Raw genomic sequence first — 23,015 nt, forward strand, 5'->3', positions numbered from 1 at the left:
TCTGGTTCCCGATTCCCCTACTCAGGGCAAGGGACTGTGACTCTGTGTCTACCCGATCTTTAGATTTTAGATTTAGAAATACAGCACGGAAACAGGCCCTTCGGCCCACCGAGTACGCGCCGCCCAGCGATCCCCGCACACTAACACTATCCTACACACACTAGGGACAATTTTTACATTTTACCCAGTCAATTAACCTACATAGTATAAGAAAATAACTGCAGATGCTGGTACAAATCGATTTATTCACAAAATGCTGGAGTAACTCAGCAGGTCAAGCAGCATCTCGGGAGAGAAGGAATGGGTGACGTTTCGGGTCGAGACCCTTCCTCAGACTTAACCTACATACCTGTACGTCTTTGGAGTGTGGGAGGAAACCGAAGATCTCGGAGAAAACCTACGCAGGTCACGGGGAGAACGTACAAACTCCGTACAGACGGCGCCCATAGTCAGGATTGAACCTGAGTCTCCAGCGCTGCATTCGCTGTAAGGCAGCAACTCTACCGCTGCGCCACCGTGACGCCCTTTCCTATTCCTCTCATGATTTCACCTCTATAAGATCACCCCTCATCCTCCTGCACTCCATGGAATGGAGTCTTAGCCTGCTCAACCTCTCCCTATAGCTCAGGCACTTGGGGCACTGACATAATTCTCGTAAATCCTCTCTGCACCATTTCCAGCTTGACAATATCTTTCCCATAACACGGTGCCTAAAACTGAACACAATACTCTCAAAGCAGCCTCACCAACATCTTATAGACCTGCAACATGACCTCCCAACTTCTGTACAATACTCTGACTGATGTGTCAATGTGCCAAAAGCCTTTTTAACCACCCTAGCTACCTGTGATGCTACTTTCAACAAACTATGTACCTGCACTCCTAGATCCCACTGCTCTACAGCACGGGTGGTGGTGGAGGCAGACACTCGAGATGTATTCATGAGACGTTTCGATATAAAACAGGATGTTTCCACTAGTGGGAGAGTCTAGGGCAAGCGGCCATAGCCTCAGAATTAAAGGACATTCTTTTAGGGAGGAGATGAGGAGAAATTTCTTTAGTCAGAGGCAGTGCAGCGTAGGTTCACCAGGTTAATCCCCGGGATGGCAGGACTGTCATACGAGAAAAGATTGGAAAGACTGGGCTTGTATTCACTGGAGTTTGGAAGGATGAGAGGGGATCTTATAGAGACGTACAAAATTATAAAAGGACTGGACCAGCTAGATGCAGGAAAAATGTTCCCAATGTTGGGGAAGTCCAGAACCAGGGGCCACAGTCTTAAGAATAAAGGGGAGGCCATTTAGAACTGAGGTGAGAAGAAACTTTTTCACCCAGGGAGTTGTGAATTTGTGGAATTCTCTGCCACAGAAGGCAGTGGAGGCCAATTCACTGGATGAATTTAAAAGAGAGTTAGATAGAGCTCTAGGGGCTAGCGGAATCAAGGAATATGGGGAGAAGGCAGGCACGGGTTAATGATTGTGGATGAACAGCCATGACCACAATGAATGGTGGTGCTGGCTCGAAGGGCCAAATGGCCTCCTTCACCGATTTTCTATGTTTAACTTTCAGGAAGGTGTGTACTCCTAGGTCAGTCTGACACACCACACTCCCCTATGTTTTTATGACCTCACATCTTCATTTGAAAATTTTGAAGTACATTTTATTTGCACTAAATACTGTTAAATCGAGAACCAGAGGACATCAGTTTAAGGTGGGGGGGAGAGATTTAATAGGAACCTGAGGTGTAACTTTGGTACACAAGAATTGGTGGGTGTATGGAACGAGCTGCCAGAGGAGGTAGTTGAGGCAGGTATAATCGCAACATCTAAGAAGCATTTGGACAGGTACATGGAGAGGATAGGTATAGAGGGATATAGGCCAAACGCAGGCAGGTGGGACTGGTGTAGATGGGGCATGTTGGCCGGTGTGGGCAAGTTGGGCCACTGGGCCTATTTTCATGCTGTGTGACACTTTGACTCTATGACTGCGAGTGGCTTGATTGTAATCTTGAATATTCTTTTCTTTGATTGGATAGCGCACAACAAAAAAACCTTTCGTTGTACCTCAGTAAATGCGACAGTCTATATACTAAAACTCTTGTTTGTTTGTTTGTTCCTGAACTACAGCCCAAAAGGTACAGGATAGTACGACAATTTTAGGCCCACCTTACTCACCGTCGTCCCTTTGGTGCTAATGGAAGAAGTTTCATTGAAATCGGTGTTATATTTTTAAAGTGATTCATATTTTAAAGTTTAAATCTATCTCCTAGGGAGGGGGAGGGAGGAAGGGGGCGGGAGGGGGGAAGGAGGGAGGATAAGGGGGATGGAGTGGAGGGGGAGAGGGAGGGGGTAGAGGGAGGGAGGAGAGGGGGAAGGGCGGGGGAGTGGGGGAGGAGAGGGTGCTGCACCAATGCAGGAGAGGTTTGGGCCCAACTTGGTCTAGTAATAAACTAAAACTAAAATCTAAAAATCTATTTTTCTTAGTATTATCTGCCAGAGCTATCTCCTGTCCCCTTTTTGCCCTCTTGGTTTCATTCTTAAGTTCCCCTCACTCCTCGTTCCCATAACTGCTCCATGGATACACTTGATCCCAGCTGCCTGTACCAAGTCCCATGCCTCCTTCTTACTCTTGACCAGATCCTCAGTTTCTCCCGTCATCCCAGCTTCCTTACGCCCTGCTATGTTGCACTTCACTCCAACAAGAACATGCATGTCCCCAACTCACGTCATCACACTGATAAAAGCATCCCACTTTCAGACATTCCTTTGCCTGCAGACAACAAGCTTTAGCAAATTTCTCTTTAATACCATCAAAGTTGGCCTTCGCCCAATGCAGGATATTAACTGGTGGGCCTGCCCTGTCTTTATCTATAACTATTTTAAAGCTAATAGAACAGTGGCCGCTGGTGCAAAAAGATTCATTCATGGACTCTTCAGTCACTTGCCCTTCCCAAATTCTTAAGAGCACTCCAAAGACACAGGCTAATTGGCTTGGTAAATGTAAAAATTGTCCTTAGTGTGTGTAGGATAGTGTTAATGTGCGGGGATCGCTGGTTACACGGACCCTGTGGGCCGGAGGGCCTGTTTCCGCGCTGTATCTCTAAACTAAACTAAACTAAAGTAGATCACGTGTTGCCCTCTCGTGTGCAGGGCCCTCTAGATATTGCCTGAGGAACCTTTCTTCACCACATTTGAGAAATTGCACCCAGTCTAAACATTTTGTACTGTGACATCCCAGTCTGTATTGGAAAGTTAAAATCCTCTATTAGTTTAGTTTAGAGATACAACGCGTAAACACGCTCTTCGGCCAACCGAGTCCGCACCGACCAGCGATCCCCACACACCAACACTGTCCTACACCCACTAGGGACAATTTACATTTAAACCAAGCCAATTAACCCACAAAGCTGTACATCTGGACTGTGGGAGGAAACCGAAGATCTCGAAGAAACCCACGCAGGTCACAGGGAGAACGTACAAACTCCGTACAGACAGTGCCCGTAGTCGGGATGGAACCCGGGTCTCCGGTGCTGCATTCGCTGCACCACCGTGTGGCCTAACCTTATGCCGACCTTATTAGTCCTGCAGCTGCCTGCAATCTCCTGGCATATTTACTGTTCTAATTCCCATTGACTATTTTGGGGCCTGCAGTACACCATGGATTGTCACCTTGTGGTGGTGGAGAAGCTCGTGTGGTCCTGAGATCCTGAGAGCGATGCCGTCTGGAGCTACGCTCCTGGTAGGGTCACCCATGGCGGTAAGATCGAGGGGGAGGTCCCTGACAAAGAGCAATCCAACCAAGACCTCAACGGTGGAACAGGCGGAGGGAGGATGGCGGCTGACTTTAGTGGAGCGTCACAACGGCTGGGAAGGCGGATGGATGAAGGCTACGGCAGAAAAGGGTCCCCGGTCGTCTTGGACCACGCCACTGGATCCTGACCCAGATCTGTCAAGGACCGTGTGGTGGCTGTCTGTGCACCAGTCTCCCCACGTTAAACAAAGTCACGCACAGGCGTCCGACCCTATGGAGAGGACAGTCACACTCGCTTCCAGTGACCGCCGATGATGATGATGAGTGCACCCCCAACAAGGTGATCATCCCCTTTTTATTTCTCAGCTCCACCTGTAAAGCCTCACTGGCACAGATAGGGTAGACAGTCACAACCTTTTCCCCAACATCTTGCCAAGTTAAACTAATCTCCTCTGCCTGTACATGATCTGTATCCCTCCATTCCCCGCATATCCATGTGCTTTTCTAAAAGTCTCTTAAACAGCACTATCAAATCTGCCTCCACCACCGCCCTAGGCAGCATATTCCAGGCCCCCACCCCATCCTATGAATAAAAAATGCCCCACACATCTACTGTAGAGTTTGCTTCTCACCTTAAAGCTATGCTCTCTAGTTTTTAATATTTCCGCCCTGTGAGAAAGGTTCTGACTGTCTACCCTATCTATGCCTCTCATCATTTTATTTACTTCCATCAGGTTTCTCCTCTACCTCTGGTGCTCCAGAGAAAACGATCCACGTTTGCCCAACCTCTCCTTGCAGCTGACAACCTCTAATCCACGCATCATTCCAGGTAACCTCTGCACCCTCTCCAAAACCTCCACATCCTTCCTGTGATGTGGAATGAACGAACGCAATGCTCCAAATATGGCCTGACCACATGAGATGCATCATGACTTCCTGTCTCATGCTCCATGTGCAGGAAGGATGCTGGTTTACACCAAAGAGATCACAAAATGCTGGAGTAACTCAGCGGGTCAGGCAGCATCTCTGGGGACCCGCTGAGTTACTCCAGCACTCTGTGTCCATGTTCTCCAGAGATGCTGCCTGACCCGCTGAGTTACTCCAGCACTCTGTGTCCATGTTCTCCAGAGATGCTGCCTGACCCGCTGAGTTACTCCAGCACTCTGTGTCCATGTTCTCCAGAGATGCTGCCTGACCCGCTGAGTTACTCCAGCACTCTGTGTCCATGTTCTCCAGAGATGCTGCTGAGTTACTCCAGTTACTCCTATGTCCTTCTTCTTTACAAATCTTACTATACAGAGGTACAATCATACAAGTACGATAGTGCAAGAACAGTAGATTAAACAGAGTCAGTACACAAGAGTCACCATGTTTCCAGCGCCATTTTGTACCCTTCAAGTTCAAAGTTGTTAAAAATGTATGAGTCTTAACTTGGCCATGAAGGCCTGTTGTCATGCTCTCAGTCCACAAGTTGGCCCATAAGTCCATAAACCATCAGAGCAGAATTAGGCCATTTGGCCCATTCTTCTGCCTTCTCCCGGTAACCTTGAATACCCTTACTAATCAAGAACATATCAATCTCCGATATAAAAACATCCAAAGACTTAGCCTCTACAACAGTCTGTGGCAATGAATTCTACAGATTCATCACCCTCTGGCTATAGAAATTCCTCCATCTCCTTTCTAAAGATACGTTCTTTTAATCTGAGGCTATGGCCTCTGGTCCTAGACTCTCCCACTAGTGGAAACATCCTCTCCATATCCACTCTGTCCGGCCTTTCACTATTCCGTACGTTTCAATTAGGTCCCCCCTCATCCTCCTAAACTCCAGCAAGTACAGGCCCAGTGCCATCAAACGCTCATCGTATGTTAAACCAATCATTCCTGGGATCATTCTCGTAAACCTCCTCTGGACCCTCACCAGAGCCAGCACATCCTGATGAAAAATATCCCAGATTATGCCATCATTACCACATAATTGTGCTTAGAAACATAGAAGATAGGTGCAGGAGGAGGTCATTTGGTCCTTCGAGCCAGCACCGCCATTCATTGTGATCATGACTGATCATCCACCAGTAACCTGTGCCTGCCTTCTCCCCTTATCCCTTGATTCCGTTAGCCCCTAGAGCTCTATCTAACTCTCTTTTAAATTCATCCAGTGAATTGGCCTCCACTGTGGCAGAGAATTCCACAAATTTGCAACTCTCTGGGTGAAAAAGTTTTTTCTAATCTCAGTTTTAAATGACCTCCCCTTTATTCTTAGACTGTGGCCCCTGGTTCTGGACTACTCCAACATTGGGAACATTTTTCCTGCATCTAGCTTGTCCAGTCCTTTTATAATTTTATACGTCTCTATAAGATCCCCTCTCATCCTTCTAAATCCCAGTGAATACAAGCCCAGTCTTTCCAATCTTTCTCCATACGACAGTCCCGCCATCCTGAGGATTAACGTCGTGAACCTACGCTGCACTGCCTCAATAGCAAGGATATCCTTCCTCAAATTAGGGGACCAAAACTGCACACAATACTCCAGATGTGGTCTCACCAGGGCCCTGTCCAACTGCTTGTAGGATCTCCTAGTGCAGTTCTGACATTACTGCAGTGTTTTCCAGTGGTCCCTCCCCTCCCACCTTGCTACACACCCATTTCTCCCACTTACCCCCCCCCCATTCAGCCCACCAAGTCTACTCCGCCATTAATCGTGGCTGATCTATTTTCCCCTCTCAACCCCATTGTTCTGCCTTCTCCCCATAACATTTGACACCCTTACTAATCAAGAGCAAGGACAATTCACTTACTCAGTAAAACACCCCCCACCCTCACCTGTGTCCACTTATCGTCCCAATCAACAACCAGAGAGCAGTCCTGAGCTACCATTTACCTCAGTGCCACAGGCAATGATGGTCCAATTCTATACTGCCATCGTAGAGTCCGTCCTCACCTTCTCCATCATGGTCTGGTTTGGCTCAGCCACCAAGCATGACATCCGGAGGCTGCAACGGATCGTTTGCACAGTTGAGAAGGTTGTTGGCTGCAACCTTCCCCCCATTGGCGAACTGTACACTGCAAGGGACAGGAAGCGAGCGGGCAAGATCATCTCTGACCCCTCTCACCCTGGCCACAACCTCTTTGAAGCACTTCCCTCTGGAAGGCGACTCTGGACTGTCAAAGCAGCCACAGCCAGACATAAAAACAGCCTTTTTCCACGAGCAGCAGCTCTACTCAACAACCAAACGTCTGTAGCCTCCTTTTGCTCTGGTATTTTATTTAATTCTTCATGGTTAAGTTATAATATTTTATTCTTAAGTGTCGTGTTGTTACTTGCGAGCAAAACACCAAGGCACATTCCTTGTATGTGTATATACTTGGCTAATAAAATTTATTCAATTCAATTCAATTCATTGGAGACCCTCAGACTATCTTCAATGGGACTTTGCTAGACTTTAACTTGCACTAAACATTATTCCCTTTATCATTTATCTGTACACTCTTGACGGCTCAATTATAATCACATATAGAAACATAGAAAATAGGTGCAGGAGTAGGCCATTCGGCCCTTCTAGCCTGTCCAACCCCTTAAGAATTTTGTAAGTTTTTCCGCTGACTGGTTAGCATGTAATGAAAGACTTTTCACTGTACATGTGACAATAAACTAAACTAAACTAATCTAAACAATCACTTGCCAGTCTTTGCCCCCTCCCTGCTTCTTTTTTCCAGCAATTAGAAGTCATTAAGACCAGTGATCCTTGTCCTTTTGGGTACAGGGACAATAGTGGAGACCTTGAAGCAGGCAGGGACAGTGCAGGTTTGCAGGGACTGGTTGAAAATGTCTGTGTAGATCGGTGCCAGTTGTTCGGCACGGAGCTTGAGGGTAGAGGGGGAAACATTGTCTGGTCCTGGAGATTTCCGGCTTTTCTGTTTTCTGAATAGCCCGTCCACCTCCGGAATTTCTATTGTTAAACTGGAGTCATTCTGTGAGGATGTGCAAATTGGTGATTGCAGAGGGGTGGGAAGGGCCAGTCTTTGCAAACTCCAGCCAGTCTCTGGGTGGCACAGTGGTGCAGCGGTAGAGTTGCTGCCTTACAGCGAATGTAGCGCCGGAGACTCAGGTTCCATCCCGACTACGGAGACACAGGCCCTTCGGCCCACCAAGTCCACCCTGACCAGCGATGACCCCGACCAGTCTGTACGGAGTTGGTACGTTCTCCCCGTGACCTGCGTAGGTTTTCTCCAAGATCTTCGGTTTCCTCCCACACTCCAAAGACGTACAGGTTTGTAGGTTAATTGGCTGGGCAAATGTAAAAATTGTCCCTAGTGGGTGTAGGATAGTGTTAATGTGCGGGGATCGCTGGTCGGCGCGGACCCGGTGGGCCGAAGGGCCTGTTTCTGCGCTGTATCTCTAAATCTAAAAAAATCTAAATCTAAATCTGGGTAGGTGTGAATTGCTGCTTGGGGAGGAGTGGGGGGGGACGGATTCAGTCTTTGCAAACTGCAGTCAGTCTTTGAGTACGTGTGAAGTGGTGATTGGGGGTGGAGGGAGGGGGAGGGGGTCCCAGGATGTAGTCTGTATGGAGTTTGCACGTTCTCCCCGTGACCGGGAGGGTTTTCTCCGGGTGCTCCGGTTTCCTCCCACACTCCAAAGACGTACATGTTTGTAGGTAAATTTTCTTCTGTAAATTGTAAACTGTCCCTGGTGTGTAGGATAGTGCTAGTGTAGGGGGTCATCGCTGGTCGGGGTGGACTTGGTGGGCCGAAGGGCCTGTGTCTGCTCTGTATCTCTAAAGTCTAAACCTTAAACGTGTTAGAAGGTTGACACAAAATGCTGGAGTAACTAAGCGGGTTAGACAGCATCTCGGGAGAGAAGGAAAGGGTGACGTTTTGGGTTGAGACCCTTCTTCAGACAAATGTGTTAGTTGCTCTAGCAATCCAAGGCCATTGTTCCTTAACTATGTTAAGACTAAAGTCTTGTGCTACTCAGCTTGCTCCAGTGCTCACCACAATATTTAACCTCTCCTTGGCCAAGTCTGTGGTCCCTGCATGCTTCAAAAGATCCATCATTGTACCGGTGCCAAAGAATGCCTCTCCAGCGTGTTTAAATGACTACCGACCGGTGGCCCTCACCTCGGTTGTCATGAAATGCTTCGAGAGACTAATCAAGAACCACATCTATGCCTTCCTTCCTCGCAACATGGACCCACTACAGTTCGCATACCGGCCGAACAGATCCACGGATGATGCGGTCTCCCAGGTTCTGCACACCGCTCTCTCTCATCTGGACAGCCAGGGGGGCTATGTGAGGATGCTGTTCATTGACTTTAGTTTAGCATTCAACACAATAGTCCCCAGCAGACTGGTTGAGAAGCTGCTGGAACTGGGGCTTAGCACCCCTCTGTGTGTCTGGGTCCTGGACTTTCTCACCGCCAGGCCCCAAGTGGTCAGGATGGGGGAACACACATCTAGCCCCCTCACCCTGAACATAGGATCCCCCCAGAGTTGCGTCCTTAGCCCCCTACTGTACTCCCTGTACACACATGACTGTGGGGCCAGGTTCAGCTCAAACTCCATCATCAAGTTTGCTGACGACACTTTGGTGGTGGGCCGGATCTCCGACAACGATGAGAAGGCCTACCGGGAGGAGGTGGCTGATCTGGCACTCTGGTGTCAGGACAATAGCCTCCTCTTGAATGTCACTAAAACTAAGGAGCTGATTGTGGACTTTAGAAGGGCTCAACATCCAAGGACGTACACGCCACTGGAGATAAATGGGTCTACTGTGGGTAGGGTGAGCAGTTTTAAATACTTGGGAGTCCGCATCACAGAGGATCTGACGTGGGCAACACACATTGCCGCACTGGTGGGTAAGGCAAAGCAGCGCCTTTACCACCTTAGACAGCTGCGGAAATTCAGAGTGTCTCTGAGGATCCTTCATTGCTTCTACTCTGGGGCTGTAGAGAGCATCCTGTCCGGCAACATTACAGTCTGGTTTGGGAACAGCTCTGCCCAGGACAGGATGGCCCTGCAAAGAGTAGTGCGTTCGGCAGAACGCACCATGGGAACTACACTCGCCCACCTGCAGGACCTATACATCAGGAGGTGTAGATCGAGAGCAAGCAAGATTATGAGGGACCCCTGCCACCCCAGTAACGGACTGTTCCAGCTGCTACGGTCAGGCAAACGCCTCCGCTGTCACGCTGTGAAAACAGAGAGGATGAGACGGAGTTTCTTCCCACAGGCCATCAGGACTATTAACTATTATAACTCCAGGGACTAAATTTTCTTTTCTTTTCTGTATTAATTTTAATGTATATGCTGTAATTGTAATTTTTTGTGCACAATCCGCAGGCATTGCCACTTTCATTTCACTGCACATCGTGTTTGTGTATGTGACAAATAAACTTGATTTGACTTGATGTTTCTATGTAACTTTACTCGATTCATTTATTCATGCATTAGGAAAAAAAATTACTTTTTATTAACAAATAAATACTGACAATGCATACTTGTTTTTCAGCTTATAATGCACAGCCTTAAATCTAATGCAGACAACAATTGTGAAGGAAAAAAAACTGCAGATGCTGGTATAAATCAAAGGTAGACACAAAATGCTGGAGAAACTCAGCGGGTCAGGCAGCATCTCAGGACTGAAGAAGGGTCTCGACCCGAAACGTCACCCATTCCTTCTCTCCCGATATGCTGCCTGACCTGCTGAGTTACTCCAGCATTTTGTGTCTACCTACAGACAACAATTGCACAAAATCTCAGAATGGATACAGCACCAAAAGAGGCCGCTTGGCCCATTGAGTCCATGCTGGCTCTGTGTAAGAGCACTCCAGTCATTCCCACCCACTCCCCCACCCCACAGCCTGCTTGATCTTCCTTTCACATGCTTAGTACTCTGTGCCCTCTGGTCCTCGACTCTCCCACTAGTGGAAACATCCTCTCCACATCCACTCTATTCAGGCCTTTCACAATGAGGTTCCCCCCCCTCATCCTTCTAAACTCCAGCGAGTGCAGGCCCAGTGCTGTCAAGCACTCATCATATGTTAACCCACTCATCCCTGGGATCATTGTCATGAACCTCCTGTGGTCCCAGACTCTCCCACTCGTGGCAACATCCTCTCCACGTCCACTCTATCCAGGCCTTTCACTGCTCGGTAGGTTTCAATGAGAACTCCCCTCAGTATGCCCCAAAGTGGACGGTTTCCAACATCATGCACCATCCGCCAGACCCTTGCCCATTCTCTCGGCTTGTGTGTCCCTCCTCGAAACCTCTTCACCTCCTCCTGCCTCCTCACAATGCCACGGGGCACTGCAGGGTCAGCGAGACTTGTAAGGATGACACTTGGTTCCGTCGCCCCCATCGCTGATGTAGGTCGTGAACACTCGGGTCCATTCAGTCGGCATGGAATGAAGCATTGAGCGGACTGTTCCCAGCTAGCTCGTGAGACTTTGCCGGAGTGGATTAACAAAGGCCGGGAGTGGTGCCAGAGGCAGGGTTGCCAACTGACCCGTATTAGCCGGGACATCCCGTATTTTGGGCTAAATTGGTTTGTCCCTTGTTTGGCCTAATACCGCCCTTGTCCTGTATTAGGCCCGGAGGGCGCTGTAGGTCCTATGCTGTACGTCCGGACAGTGTAGGTCCAGATAGTGTAGGTTCACACACTGCAGGTCATGGGGCCGCTGTAGGCCTGGACACTGTAGGCCCGGGCGCCGCCTAACGGAGGTTGCGTAGCAACCTGCCTCCCGGCCCAGGTGGCCGCCATTGGTGGAGCGGGAGCACGTGGCCGCTGGCTGGGTGAGGTCACGTGGGGCGTGGGGTGGTGACGTCACCTTGTCCCGTATTTGGGAGTGAGATAGTTGGCAACCCCTAGCCAGAAGTGAGACCCATTCGTGGGTTGTTGGGTTGAAGCATAATGTACAGTTACAGAGTTCCTCGCGGTCCTGGGCCGCTGGTTTCTGTCGGTGGGTCAGCTGATCAGACCAGGGGACCCAGGGTCATCGTCCATAGTCGTCAAACCTCTGCCTGCCTCGGATACGCTCCGTACCTCATCTTACGTCTCTGGGCCCTGGGAACAAACACAATCGCTGTTAGGATATCACAAATCTATCTCGCACCAATGGCGAGGCCGTTTGGCCCATCTCCCCATGCTAGCAACAGTGAATCACCCATTTCACTGCATGTTCTTGGTATTGCCACATGGATGTGCAGGGAATCGCCGGAAATGGATTACATAGAAACAGAAAATAGGTGCAGGAGGAGGCCATTTGGCCCTTCGAGCCAGCACCGCCATTCATTGCGATCATGGCTGATCATACACAGTCAGTAACCCGTGCCTGCCTTCTCCCCATATCCCTTGATTCCACTAGTCCCTAGAGGTCTATCTAACTCTCTTTTAAATTCATCCAGTGAATTGGCCTCCACTGCCCTCTGTGGCAAATTCACAAATCCACAACTCTTTGGATGAAAGAGTTTTTTCTCACCTCAGTTTTAAATGGCCTCCCCTTTATTCTTAGACTGGCCCCTGGTTCTGAACTCCCCCAACATTGGGAACATTTCTCCTGCATCCAGCTTGTCCAGTCCTTTTATAATTTTATACTTTTCTATAAGATCCCCTCTCATCCTTCTAAACTCCAGTGAATACAAGCCCAGTGTTTGCAAGCAGAGGAGATTAGTTTAGCTTGGCATCATGTTTGGCACAGACAGTGTGGGCTGAAGGGCCTGTTCCTGTGCTGTACTGTTCTATAGAGTCATATAATACTGAAACAGGCCCTTCAGCCCAAAGCTGACCAAGATGCCCCATCTATACCAGTCCAACCTTCCCGCATTTGGCCCATACCCTTCCAAACATATCCTAACCGTGTACCTGTCCAAGTGTCTTTTAAGTGCTATGATAGTACTTGCTTGAACTACCTCCTCTGGCAGCTCATTCCATATACCCACCATCCTTTGTGTAAAAAAAAGTTGCCCCTGAGGTTTCTATTAAACCATTTCCCTCGCACCTTAAATCTATGACCTCTGGTTCTTCATTCCCCTACTCTGGGTAAAAGACCATGCATTCACCCTATCTATTCCCCTCATGATTTTATACACCTCTATAAGGTCGCCCATCCTTCTGCTCAACCTCTCCCTATAGCTCAGGCCCCCGTGTCCTGGCAACATCCTCCTAAATTTTCTCTACACCCTTTCCAGCTTGATAACATCTTTCCCATCTCACAGTGCCCAAAGCTGAACTCCAATACTCCAAATCCGGCCTCAACAATGTCAGGTACAACTGTAACATAATATCCTTACTTATGTACGTAATATAACATCATAACTATTATATGTCATTGGTTTATTAGTCACATATACTGAGATCCAGTGAAAACTTTTGTTTGTGTGCTATCCAGTCAAATTGTACTCTAGATAGACACTGAGTGCCAGAGTAACTCAGCGGCTCAGGCAGCATCTCTGGAGAACATGGACACAGAGTGCTGGAGTAACTCAGCGGGTCAGGCAGCATCTCTGGAGAACATGGACACAGAGTGCTGGAGTAACTCAGCGGGTCAGGCAGCATCTCTGGAGAACATGGACACAGAGTGCTGAAGTAACTCAGCGGGTCAGGCAGCATCTCTGGAGAACATGGACACAGAGTGCTGGAGTAACTCAGCGGGTCAGGCAGCATCTCTGGAGAGAACGGAGGGGTGAAGTTTTAGTTTGGAACCCTTCTTCCGACTGCCTTTAAAAAAAAAAGTTGTCGGATTTGATGATAATGTCGGGAATGTTGCAAAGTGAGTAATTGGCCTCTGTAAATGGCCCCTCGTGTGTGGGGAGTGGATGGGAATGCGTGGCAACAGGCCCTTCAGCTCATTAAGTCCACATGGATCACCTGTTCACACTAGTTTAGTTTAGTTTAGTTTTGGGATACAGCGCGGAAACAGGCCCTTCGGCCCACCGGTTCCGCGCCGACCAGCGATCCCCGCACATTAACACTATCCTACACCCACTAGGGACAATGTTTACATTTACCAAGGCAATTAACCTACAAACCTGCACGTCTTTGGAGTGTGGGAGGAATCCGAAGATCTCGGAGAAATCCCACACAGGTCACGGGGAGAACGTACAAACTCCGTACAGACAGCACCCGTAGTCGGGATGGAACCCGGGTCTCCGGCGCTGCGTTCGCTGTAAGGCAGCAAATCTATCGCTGCGCCACCGTGCTACGTTATCTCACTTTCTCATCCACTCCTTACACACTGGGGGGCAATTAACCTACAAACCCACGTGTCTTTGGGATGATCTCGGAGAAAACCCACGCGGTCACAGGGAGAACATACAAGCTACACACAAACAGCACCCGAGGTCAGGATCAAACGCGGGTCCCTGGAGCTGTGAGGCAGCGGCTCTACCCGCTGTGCCGCTGTGCGAGTGACATGTCTGCAATTGACATTGAGGTCCCTCTGAGACGTAATGAGGCTATTCCAAGCTCAAGCTGCAGTTGTGCCTCCACCCTGAGCGTTGGTCTCACCTGCACCGCAAGTAGTAGAACAGCAAGACGGCGAGCCCGCTGAGCGTCAGACCGATCCCTATCCCCACCGCAATGTACAGGTAGCGCTCCGACTTCTCCAGCGTGCGTGTTGACAAGGGCGCGTACTGGCAGCGTGACCCCGTGTAGCCCGGGTGACAGCTGTGGAGAAAAACCCGTCAAACGTCACACCACGCAATCTCTACGCCAAAGCCTGCTCTCCCTACAGACACTTCCGTACAGACAGCACCCGTAGTCGGGATGGAACCCGGGTCTCCGGCGCGGCATTCTCTGCAATGAATGAATGAATGAACAAGTTTATTGGCCAAGTATGTGCATATACAAGGAATGTGCCTTGGTGCTCCGCTCACAAATGACAACACAAACATACGGTCAACAATTAAGGCAGCAACTCTACCGCTGCGCCACCGTGACCGCACTGTTCCTCGAGGATTTTACTTGGTCTGGTCCCAAATGCTCTCCAGAGAGTAATACTTTGGGTTTAGATTTATTATTGTCACGTGTACCTGAATGCACAAAGTAGGGGAAACAAGAACCAGAGGATATAGGTTTAAGTCGAGAGGGGAAAGATTTAATTGGACTTTTTCACGCAGAGAGCGGTGGGTGTATGGAACATTACTAGAGGAGGTAGTTGAGGCAGGGACTATAATATGTATAGGTACATGGATCGGATTTTTTTGTAAGGATATGGGACAAATGCAAGCAGGTGGGACTAGTGTATCTGGTGCATGTTGGCCGGTGTGGGTGAGTTGGGCTGAAGGGCCTGTTTCCACACGGTATCACTCTATGACTCTAGTGTAGCTGGGACATTGTTGGCCGGTGTGGGCGAGTTTGGATGAAGGGCCGGTTTCCACACTGTATCACTCTATGATAGCTCCAGAAAGCTTTTCACCGTACCTTGGTGCATGTGAGAATAAACTGAACTAACTAAACACTGAGCACCAAAGAATGATCAACTCTCTCTCGAAGGTATCACAAAATGCTGGAGTAACTCAGCAGGTCAGGCAGCATCTAGGAGAGAAGGAATGGGTGATGTTTCGAGTCAAGACCTGATCAACTCTCTCTCTCTCTCCCTTTCTATCTATCTATCTTCCCTCTCCCTTTCCCTCTCTCTCCCTCCCTCTCTCTCTCCCTCCCTCCTTCTCCCTCTCTCGTTCTCTCTCTCCCTCCCCCATCTCCCTCTCTCTCTCCCTTTTTCTCTCCCTCTCCCTCCCCCCCTCTCTCTCTCCCTCCCTTTCTCACTCCCTTTCCCTCCCCTTTACTTTTTCCCTCTCTCTATCTCTCTCTCTCTCTCTCTCTCTCCCTCTCACCCTCTCCCTCTCTCTCCCTCCCTCTCTCTCTCCCTCCCTCCTTCTCCCTCTCTCGTTCTCTCTCTCCCTCCCCCATCTCCCTCTCTCTCTCCCTTTTTCTCTCCCTCTCCCTCTCCCCCTCTCTCTCTCCCTCCCTTTCTCACTCCCTTTCCCTCCCCTTTACTTTTTCCCTCTCTCTATCTCTCTCTCTCTCTCCCTCTCACCCTCTCCCTCTTTCTCCCTCTCCCTCTCTCTCCCTCCCTTTCTCTCTCTCTCTCTCCCTCTCTCTCTCCCTCCCTCCCTCCTTCTCTCTCTCTCTCGTCCCCTCCCTCTCTCTCCCTCTCTCTCTCCCCCATCTCTCCCTCTCTCCCTTTCTCTCTCCCTCTCCCTCCCCCTCCCCCTCTCTCTCCCTCCCTTTCTCACGCCCTTTCCCTCGCCTTTACTTTTTCCCTCTCTCTATCTCTCTCTCTCTCCCTCTCCCCCTCCCCCTCTCCCTCCCTCTTTCTCCCTCTCCCTCTTTCTCCCTCTCACTCCCTCTCCCTCCCTCCCTCCCTCCCTCCCTCCCTCTCCCGAGCATTACAAAGGCTACGTTACTTACACACACATACGATATCTGGTGACCAGGTCGTGATCTTCGTGGTATTGACAAATGCCGTTCATACAATAGTCTTGGTCACTTTGCAGACAGGCCGGTTTCGAGCTCAGCGCCATGAGGCGGCCGGAATTTCCTGCCAAACAGAGAAACATCAGCTTCAGGCGACAGGTATAAATTCTGCAGACACAACCTTGACACAAACTCCACTGCAAGAGAAAGATTTGACGTTTCTCCAGATCTGAGATAGAGTTTGAGTTTAGTTCTAGTTTAGTTTCGTTTATTGTCACGTGTACCGAGGTACAGTGAAAAGCTTTTTGTTCCGTGCTACCCAGTCAGTGGAAAGACGATACATGATTACAATCGAGCCGTCCACAGTGTATAGATACATTCTAAGAGTCAATAGATAATAGGTGCAGGAGGAGGCCATTCGGCCCTTCGAGCCAGCTGATCATAGCTGATCATAGCTGATCATCCACAATCTGTACCCCGTTCCTGCCTTCTCCCCAGGTCCCTTGACTCCGCTAGCCCCTAGACCTCTATCTAACTCTCTTGAAAGCATCCAGAGAATCGGCCTCCGCTGCCTTCTGAGGCAGAGAATTCCACAGATTCACAACTCTCTGACTGAAAAACATTTTCCTTATCTCTGTTCTAAATGGCCTGCCCTTTATTCTTAAACTGTGGCCCCTGGTTCTGGACTCCCCAACATTGGGAACATGTTTCCTGCCTCTAGCGTGTCCAATCCCTTAATAATCTCCTCATCCTTCTAAGGATGTAGACTTTAGGAGAACTCCCCCTCCCCTCCCCCCACTCACTATCAACCACACCACAGTCACATCTGTGGAGTCATTTAAGTTCCTTGGAACCATCATCTCCAGGGACCTTAAATGGGGGGCCACCATCGACTCCACAGTCAAAGAGGCCCAACAGAGGATGTACTTCCTGCGGCAACTGAAGAAACACAATCTGCCACAGGCAATGATGGTCCAATTCCATACTGCTATCATTGAGTCCGTCCTCACCTTCTCCATCATGGTATGGTTTGGCTCAGCCACCAAGCACCACATCCGGAGGCTGCAACGGATCGTTCGCACAGCTGAGAAGGTTGTTGGCTGCAACCTTCCCCCCATTGACGAACTGTACACTGCAAGGGCCAGGAAGTGAGCGGGCAAGATCATCTCTGACCCCTCTCACCCTGGCCACAAACTCTTTGAAGCACTTCCCTCTGGAAGGCGACTCCGGACTGTCAAAGCAGCCACAGCCAGACATAAAAACAGCTATTTCCCACGAGCAGCAGCTCTACTCAACAACTAAAAGTCTGCAGCCTCCTTTTGCTCTGGTATTTTATTTCATTCTTCACATGTGTAAATTATAATGCTTTATTCTTAATTGTTTACTGTATGTCGTGTTGTTACTTGGGAGCGGAGCACCAAGACACATTCCTTGTATGTGTACATCCTTAGCCAATAAGATTTATTCAATTCAATTCAAATTCCAGTGAATACAAGCCCAGTCGCTCCATTCTTTCAACATACGACAGTCCCGCCATCCCGGGAATTAACCTAGTGAACCTACACTGCACTCCCTCAATAGCAAAGATGTCCTTCCTCAAATTTGGAGACCAAAACTGCACACAGGTGTAGTCTCGCCCTGCACAACTGCATTATGGAGCTGTACAGCACGGAAACAGGCCCTTCAGCCCACCTAGTCCACGTCTCCCAAGTTGGCATATAGGTTGGCATAATGGTAAAGATGCCGCCTCACAGCAAGAAACCCGGGTTCGATCCTGACCACGGGCGCTGTCCGTACGGAGTTTGTACGTTCTCCCTGTGACCACGTGGGCTTTCTCCGGGCGCTCCGGTTTCCTCCCACATTCCAAAGACGTGCAGGTTTGTAGGTTAATTGGCTTCTGTAAATTGTAAATTGTCCCTAGTGTGTGTAGGATAGTATAGAATAGTGAAAGGCTTGGGTAGAGTGGATGTGGAGAGGATGTTTCCACTAGTGGGAGAGTCTAGGACAAGAGGTTACAGCCTCAGAATTAAAGGACGTTCTTCTAGGAAGGAGATGAGGAGGAATTTCTTTAGTCAGAGGGTGGAGAATCTGTGGGATTCATTGCCACAGACGGCTGTGGAGGCCAAGTCAGTGGATATGTTTAAGGCAGAGATAGATAGATTTTTGATTAGAACGGGTGTCAGAGGTTATGGGGAGAATGTGGTTAGGAGGGAGAGATAGGTCAGCCATGATTGAATGGTGGAGTAGACTTGATGGGCCGAATGGCTTAATTCTGCTCCTATCACTGATAGAAACATAGAAACATAGAAAATAGGTGCAGGAGTAGGCCATTTGGCCCTTCGAGCCTGCACCGCCATTCAATATGATCATGGCTGATCATCCAACTCAGTAACCTGTGCCTGCCTTCTCTCCATACCCCCTGATCCCTTCTAACATCTAACTCCCTCTTAAATATAGCCAATGAACTGGCCTCAACTACCTTCCGTGGCAGAGAATTCCACAGATTCACCACTCTCTGTGTGAACCACAGACTCACCACTCTCTGTGTGAACTTCTGATCTTATGATAGTGCTGGTGTACGGGGTGGTCGCTGGTGGGCACGTGCCCGGTGGGCCGATGGGCCTGTTTCCACACTGCATCTCCACAGTCTATAGTCTGCAGAGTTTGCCACCAGTGCTGGTCCCCGTTACTCTGGTGTTGCTGTGGTTTCAGGGAGGTGATGTGCTGAACCAACCTCAGCACTGGCCAGCTGATGCTGACAGATGCGGCTGCAAATACACTGCCGGGGGATTCCTGGCACACGAGACGTGTTACAGCAACGACCTGCCACACGCGTGAGGCGACGCGCTAACTAGGGGGTTGCCAACTTCCTCACTCCCAAATACGGGACAAGGTGACGTCACCCCCCCGCCTCGCCCAGCCAGCGGCCACGTGCTCCCGCTCCACCAATGGCGGCCGCCCGGGCCGGGAGGCGGGTTGCTAGGCAACCTCTGTCAGGCGGCGCCCGGGCCTCCGAGCCTAGAGTGTCCGGACCAAAGATACTAGAGGAACAAGATGGACCACTCCGTTGAAATCGCCTACACTGAAGTGTAGTACGCATAGGAGCCATTTTAGTAAGCAAAACCCGCCGTTCGCTACGCCTCTCGCAGTGTAATCAGTGTTGTGGGGGAACAGTATGTGTGATGATACCAGTAAAATGCAGAATATATCTCTTCTATCAATTCACAGATTTTTGTTATTTTTCTATTTAAATGTTTCTGCAAGTTTCTGCCTACTAAAATGGCGTCATGACATACTACAGTTTTTAGGGTTGAGTGGTCTATCTTGTTCCTCTAGTATCTTTGGTCCGGACATACGCTGTCCGGAAGGTAGACACAGATTTTAACCAGTATCGGCAGTTTTTTCCTACTACACTGTCCGGACCTACACTGTCTGGACCTACACTGTCCGGGCCTACACTGTCCGGGCCTAGTGTCCGGGCCTACAGTGTCGGGGCCTACACTGTCTGGGCCTACACTGTCTGGGCCTACGGCGTCCGGGCCTAAGGCGTCCGGACCTACGGCGTCCGGGCCTACAGTGTGTGGGCCTACAGCGTCCGGGCCTACAGTGTCCGGGCCTACAGCGTCCGGACCTACAGTGTCCAGGCCTATAGCGTCCGGGCCTACAGTGCCCCCTGGGCCTAATATGGGACGAGGGAGGTCCTGTACGGGACAAACCAATTTAGCCCAAAATACGGGATGTCCCGGCTAATACGGGACAGTTGGCAACCCTAACGCTAACCCAATCACACATTGTAATCACGACATGAATATATAATTCGTATAAATATATGTGTGTGTGTGATCTATATATGTGATCTATATATATGATCTATATATATATTTGATCTATATATAATATGTGTATTTGTGAGTATGTACACATTGAACTTTTTTTTTCTCACTCGATTATCATATTGTTTACAGTGTACTATGTTTACATATTCTGTTGTGCTGCTGCGCACGCAGCGGCAGTGGCCGTGGTTGGAATGAAGGAGGCCTCTGGGCCAGGGTTAAGGTTGCCAACTGTCCCGCATTAGACGGGACATCCCGTATTTTGGGTTAAATTGGTCTGTTCCATATTAAGCCCGGGGGGCACTGTAGGCCCGGACACTGTAGGCTGGGGGCCGCTGTAGGCCCGGACACTGTAGGCCCGGGGGACGCTGTAGGCCCGGACACTGTCGGCCCGGGGGACACTGTCGGCCCGGGGGACACTGTAGACCCGGACACTGTCGGCCCGGGGGACACTGTCGGCCCGGGGGAGACTGTAGACCCGGACACTAGGCCCGGACACTGTCGGCCCGGGGGACACTGTAGACCCGGACACTGTCGGCCCGGGGGACACTGTCGGCCCGGGGGACACTGTAGACCCGGACACTAGGCCCGGACACTGTCGGCCCGGGGGACACTGTCGGCCCGGGGGACACTGTCGGCCCGGGGGACACTGTCGGCCCGGGGGACACTGTAGACCCGGACACTAGGCCCGGACACTGTCGGCCCGGGGGACACTGTCGGCCCGGGGGAGACTGTAGACCCGGACACTAGGCCCGGACACTGTCGGCCCGGGGGACACTGTCGGCCCGGGGGACACTGTCGGCCCGGGGGACACTGTAGACCCGGACACTAGGCCCGGACACTGTCGGCCCGGGGGACGCTGTAGGCCCGGGGGACACTGTCGGCCCGGGAGAGACTGTAGACCCGGACACTAGGCCCGGACACTGTCGGCCCGGGGGACGCTGTAGGCCCGGGGGATGCTGTAGGCCCGGGGGATGCTGTAGGCCTGGACACTGTAGGCCCGGACACTGTAGGCCTGGACACTGTCGGCCCGGGGGACGCTGTAGGCCCAGACACTGTAGGCCCGGACACTGTCGGCCGGGACAATGTAGGCCCGGACACTGTAGGCCCGGACACTGTAGGCCCGGGGGCCGCTGTAGGCCCGGACACTGTCGGCCCGGTGGCCGCTGTAGGCCCGGACACTGTAGGCTAACAGAGTGTGTTTGGGGAATGGGGCCGAGTGTGTTCGCCTAACGGAGGTTGCGTAGCAACCCGTCTCCCGGCCCGGGCGGCCGCCATGGTTGGAGTGGAAGCACCTGGCCGCTGGCTGGGTGAGGTCACGTGGGGCGCGGGGCGGTGACGTCACCTTGTCCCGTATTTGGGAGTGAGGAAGTTGGCACCCCTACTCAGGGTGCATCAGGGAGCCCCACTAAAGCCCAGGCCCACAGGCCTCAGCAGCAGCAGAGTCCAAATGCTGGAGTTGCCTCTCAGCCAAAGGGAAATGTTAATTGGTCTGTAAATTGTAAACCGTCCCTGGTGTGTAGGATAGTGCTGGTGTACAGGGTGACCGCTGGTCGGTGCGGACTCGGTGGGCCGAAGGGCCCGTTTCCCGCAATGTATCTCTGAAGTATGAAGTCTAATGTCAGGATTGAAGCCGGGCCTGTGGCGCTGTGAGGCAGCGGTTCTACCCGCTGCGCCGCGGTGTTGAACGTCGGTGTGGTCTGCTGGTCCTTACCGTGGTGTGGTGCGAGGAACGTCTCCCGGTCCCTGGACTGGTTGCGCGGGGCGATGGCTGTCGGGAGGATCACTGGGCCAGGGGCCAGAGTGGGGTCACTCACGGCCACAGCCAGCGCAAGAACTGCCGGGGAAAGACAAGGCCGTGGTTAGTGGCGGGAGGCACCTGCACTGAGATAACACCGCCAGGCAACCTGACACAACCCTGCACACAAACCTTCACTCTACCGCTCAAAGCATTTCAATATTCTGCACTCTGGCCTTCATCAGTCAATTCATTATAGATAGGGGTGCCAACTATCTCACTCCCAAATACGGGACAAGGTGACGTCACCGCCCCGCGCCCCACGTGACCTCACCCAGCCAGCGGCCACGTGCTCCTGCTCCACCAATGGTGGCCGCCCGGGCCGGGAGGCGGGTTGCTATGCAACCTCCGTTAGGCAGCGCCCGGCCCTCCGGGCCTACACTGTCCGGAGCTACACTGAACCTACACTGTCCGGACCTACACTGTCCGGACCTACACTGAACCTACACTATCCGGACCTACACTGTCCGGACCTACAGCGTCTGGGCCGACAGCGTCCGGGCTTACAGCACCCCCCCCGGCCTACTACAAGGCGGTCCCGTACGGGACAAACCAATTTAGCCCAAAATACGGGATGTCCCGGCTAATATGGGACAGTTGGCAACCCTAATTATAGAGGATAGCATTTTGTGTCTATCTTCGGTGTAAAACAAAACGTCACCCATTCTTTCTATTCAGAGATGCTGCCTGTCCGATTGAGTTACTCCAGCATTTTGTATCCATGGAGTAATCCAGCATCTGCAATTCCTTCCTGCACACACTGAGTATAGAAGTTTGGAGGTTATATTGCAGTTGTATAACACTTTGGTGAGGCGGCATTTAGCTGGAATAACTCAGGCAGGTCAGGCAGCCTCTGGAGAGAAGGAACATCAGACAAAACGTCACCTATTCCTTCTGTGGAAACAGTGTGGAAACAGGCCCTTCAGCCCAACTCACCCACACCGGCCAACATGTCCCAGCTACACTAGTCCCACCTGCCTGTGCTTGGCCCATATCCCTCCAAACATGTCCTATCCATGTACCTGTCTAACTGTTTCTTAAACGTTTTTGATAGTGCCTGCCTCAATTAACTCGTTCCGTACACCCACCACCCATTGTGTAAAAAAAGTGACCTCAGGTTCCTATTAAATCTTCCCCCCCCCCCCCCCCCCCACCTTAAACCCATGTCCTCTGGTTCTCGATTCCCCTACTCTGGGTAAATGACTCTACCGACCT

General features: G+C 50.8%; 1 protein-coding gene across 1 annotated transcript in view; it reads right to left on the reverse strand.

Moving 5' to 3' along the window:
* Positions 1-11,216: 11,216 nt before the first annotated feature.
* Positions 11,217-23,015, reverse strand: part of LOC144601054 (bifunctional methylenetetrahydrofolate dehydrogenase/cyclohydrolase, mitochondrial-like) — a 54,248-nt gene continuing 42,449 nt past the window's right edge. The window contains exons 8-11 of the mRNA XM_078412994.1: positions 21,717-21,839; positions 16,164-16,293; positions 14,259-14,417; positions 11,217-11,816 (exon numbers count right to left, since the gene is read on the reverse strand). Coding sequence (XP_078269120.1) covers positions 11,762-11,816; positions 14,259-14,417; positions 16,164-16,293; positions 21,717-21,839 — 467 coding nt within the window. The 3' untranslated portion in view covers positions 11,217-11,761. The remainder of the gene's footprint in view (positions 11,817-14,258; positions 14,418-16,163; positions 16,294-21,716; positions 21,840-23,015) is intronic.

Source organism: Rhinoraja longicauda, chromosome 1, assembly GCF_053455715.1.
Source record: "Rhinoraja longicauda isolate Sanriku21f chromosome 1, sRhiLon1.1, whole genome shotgun sequence".
Classification (NCBI taxonomy): Eukaryota; Metazoa; Chordata; class Chondrichthyes; order Rajiformes; family Arhynchobatidae; genus Rhinoraja; species Rhinoraja longicauda.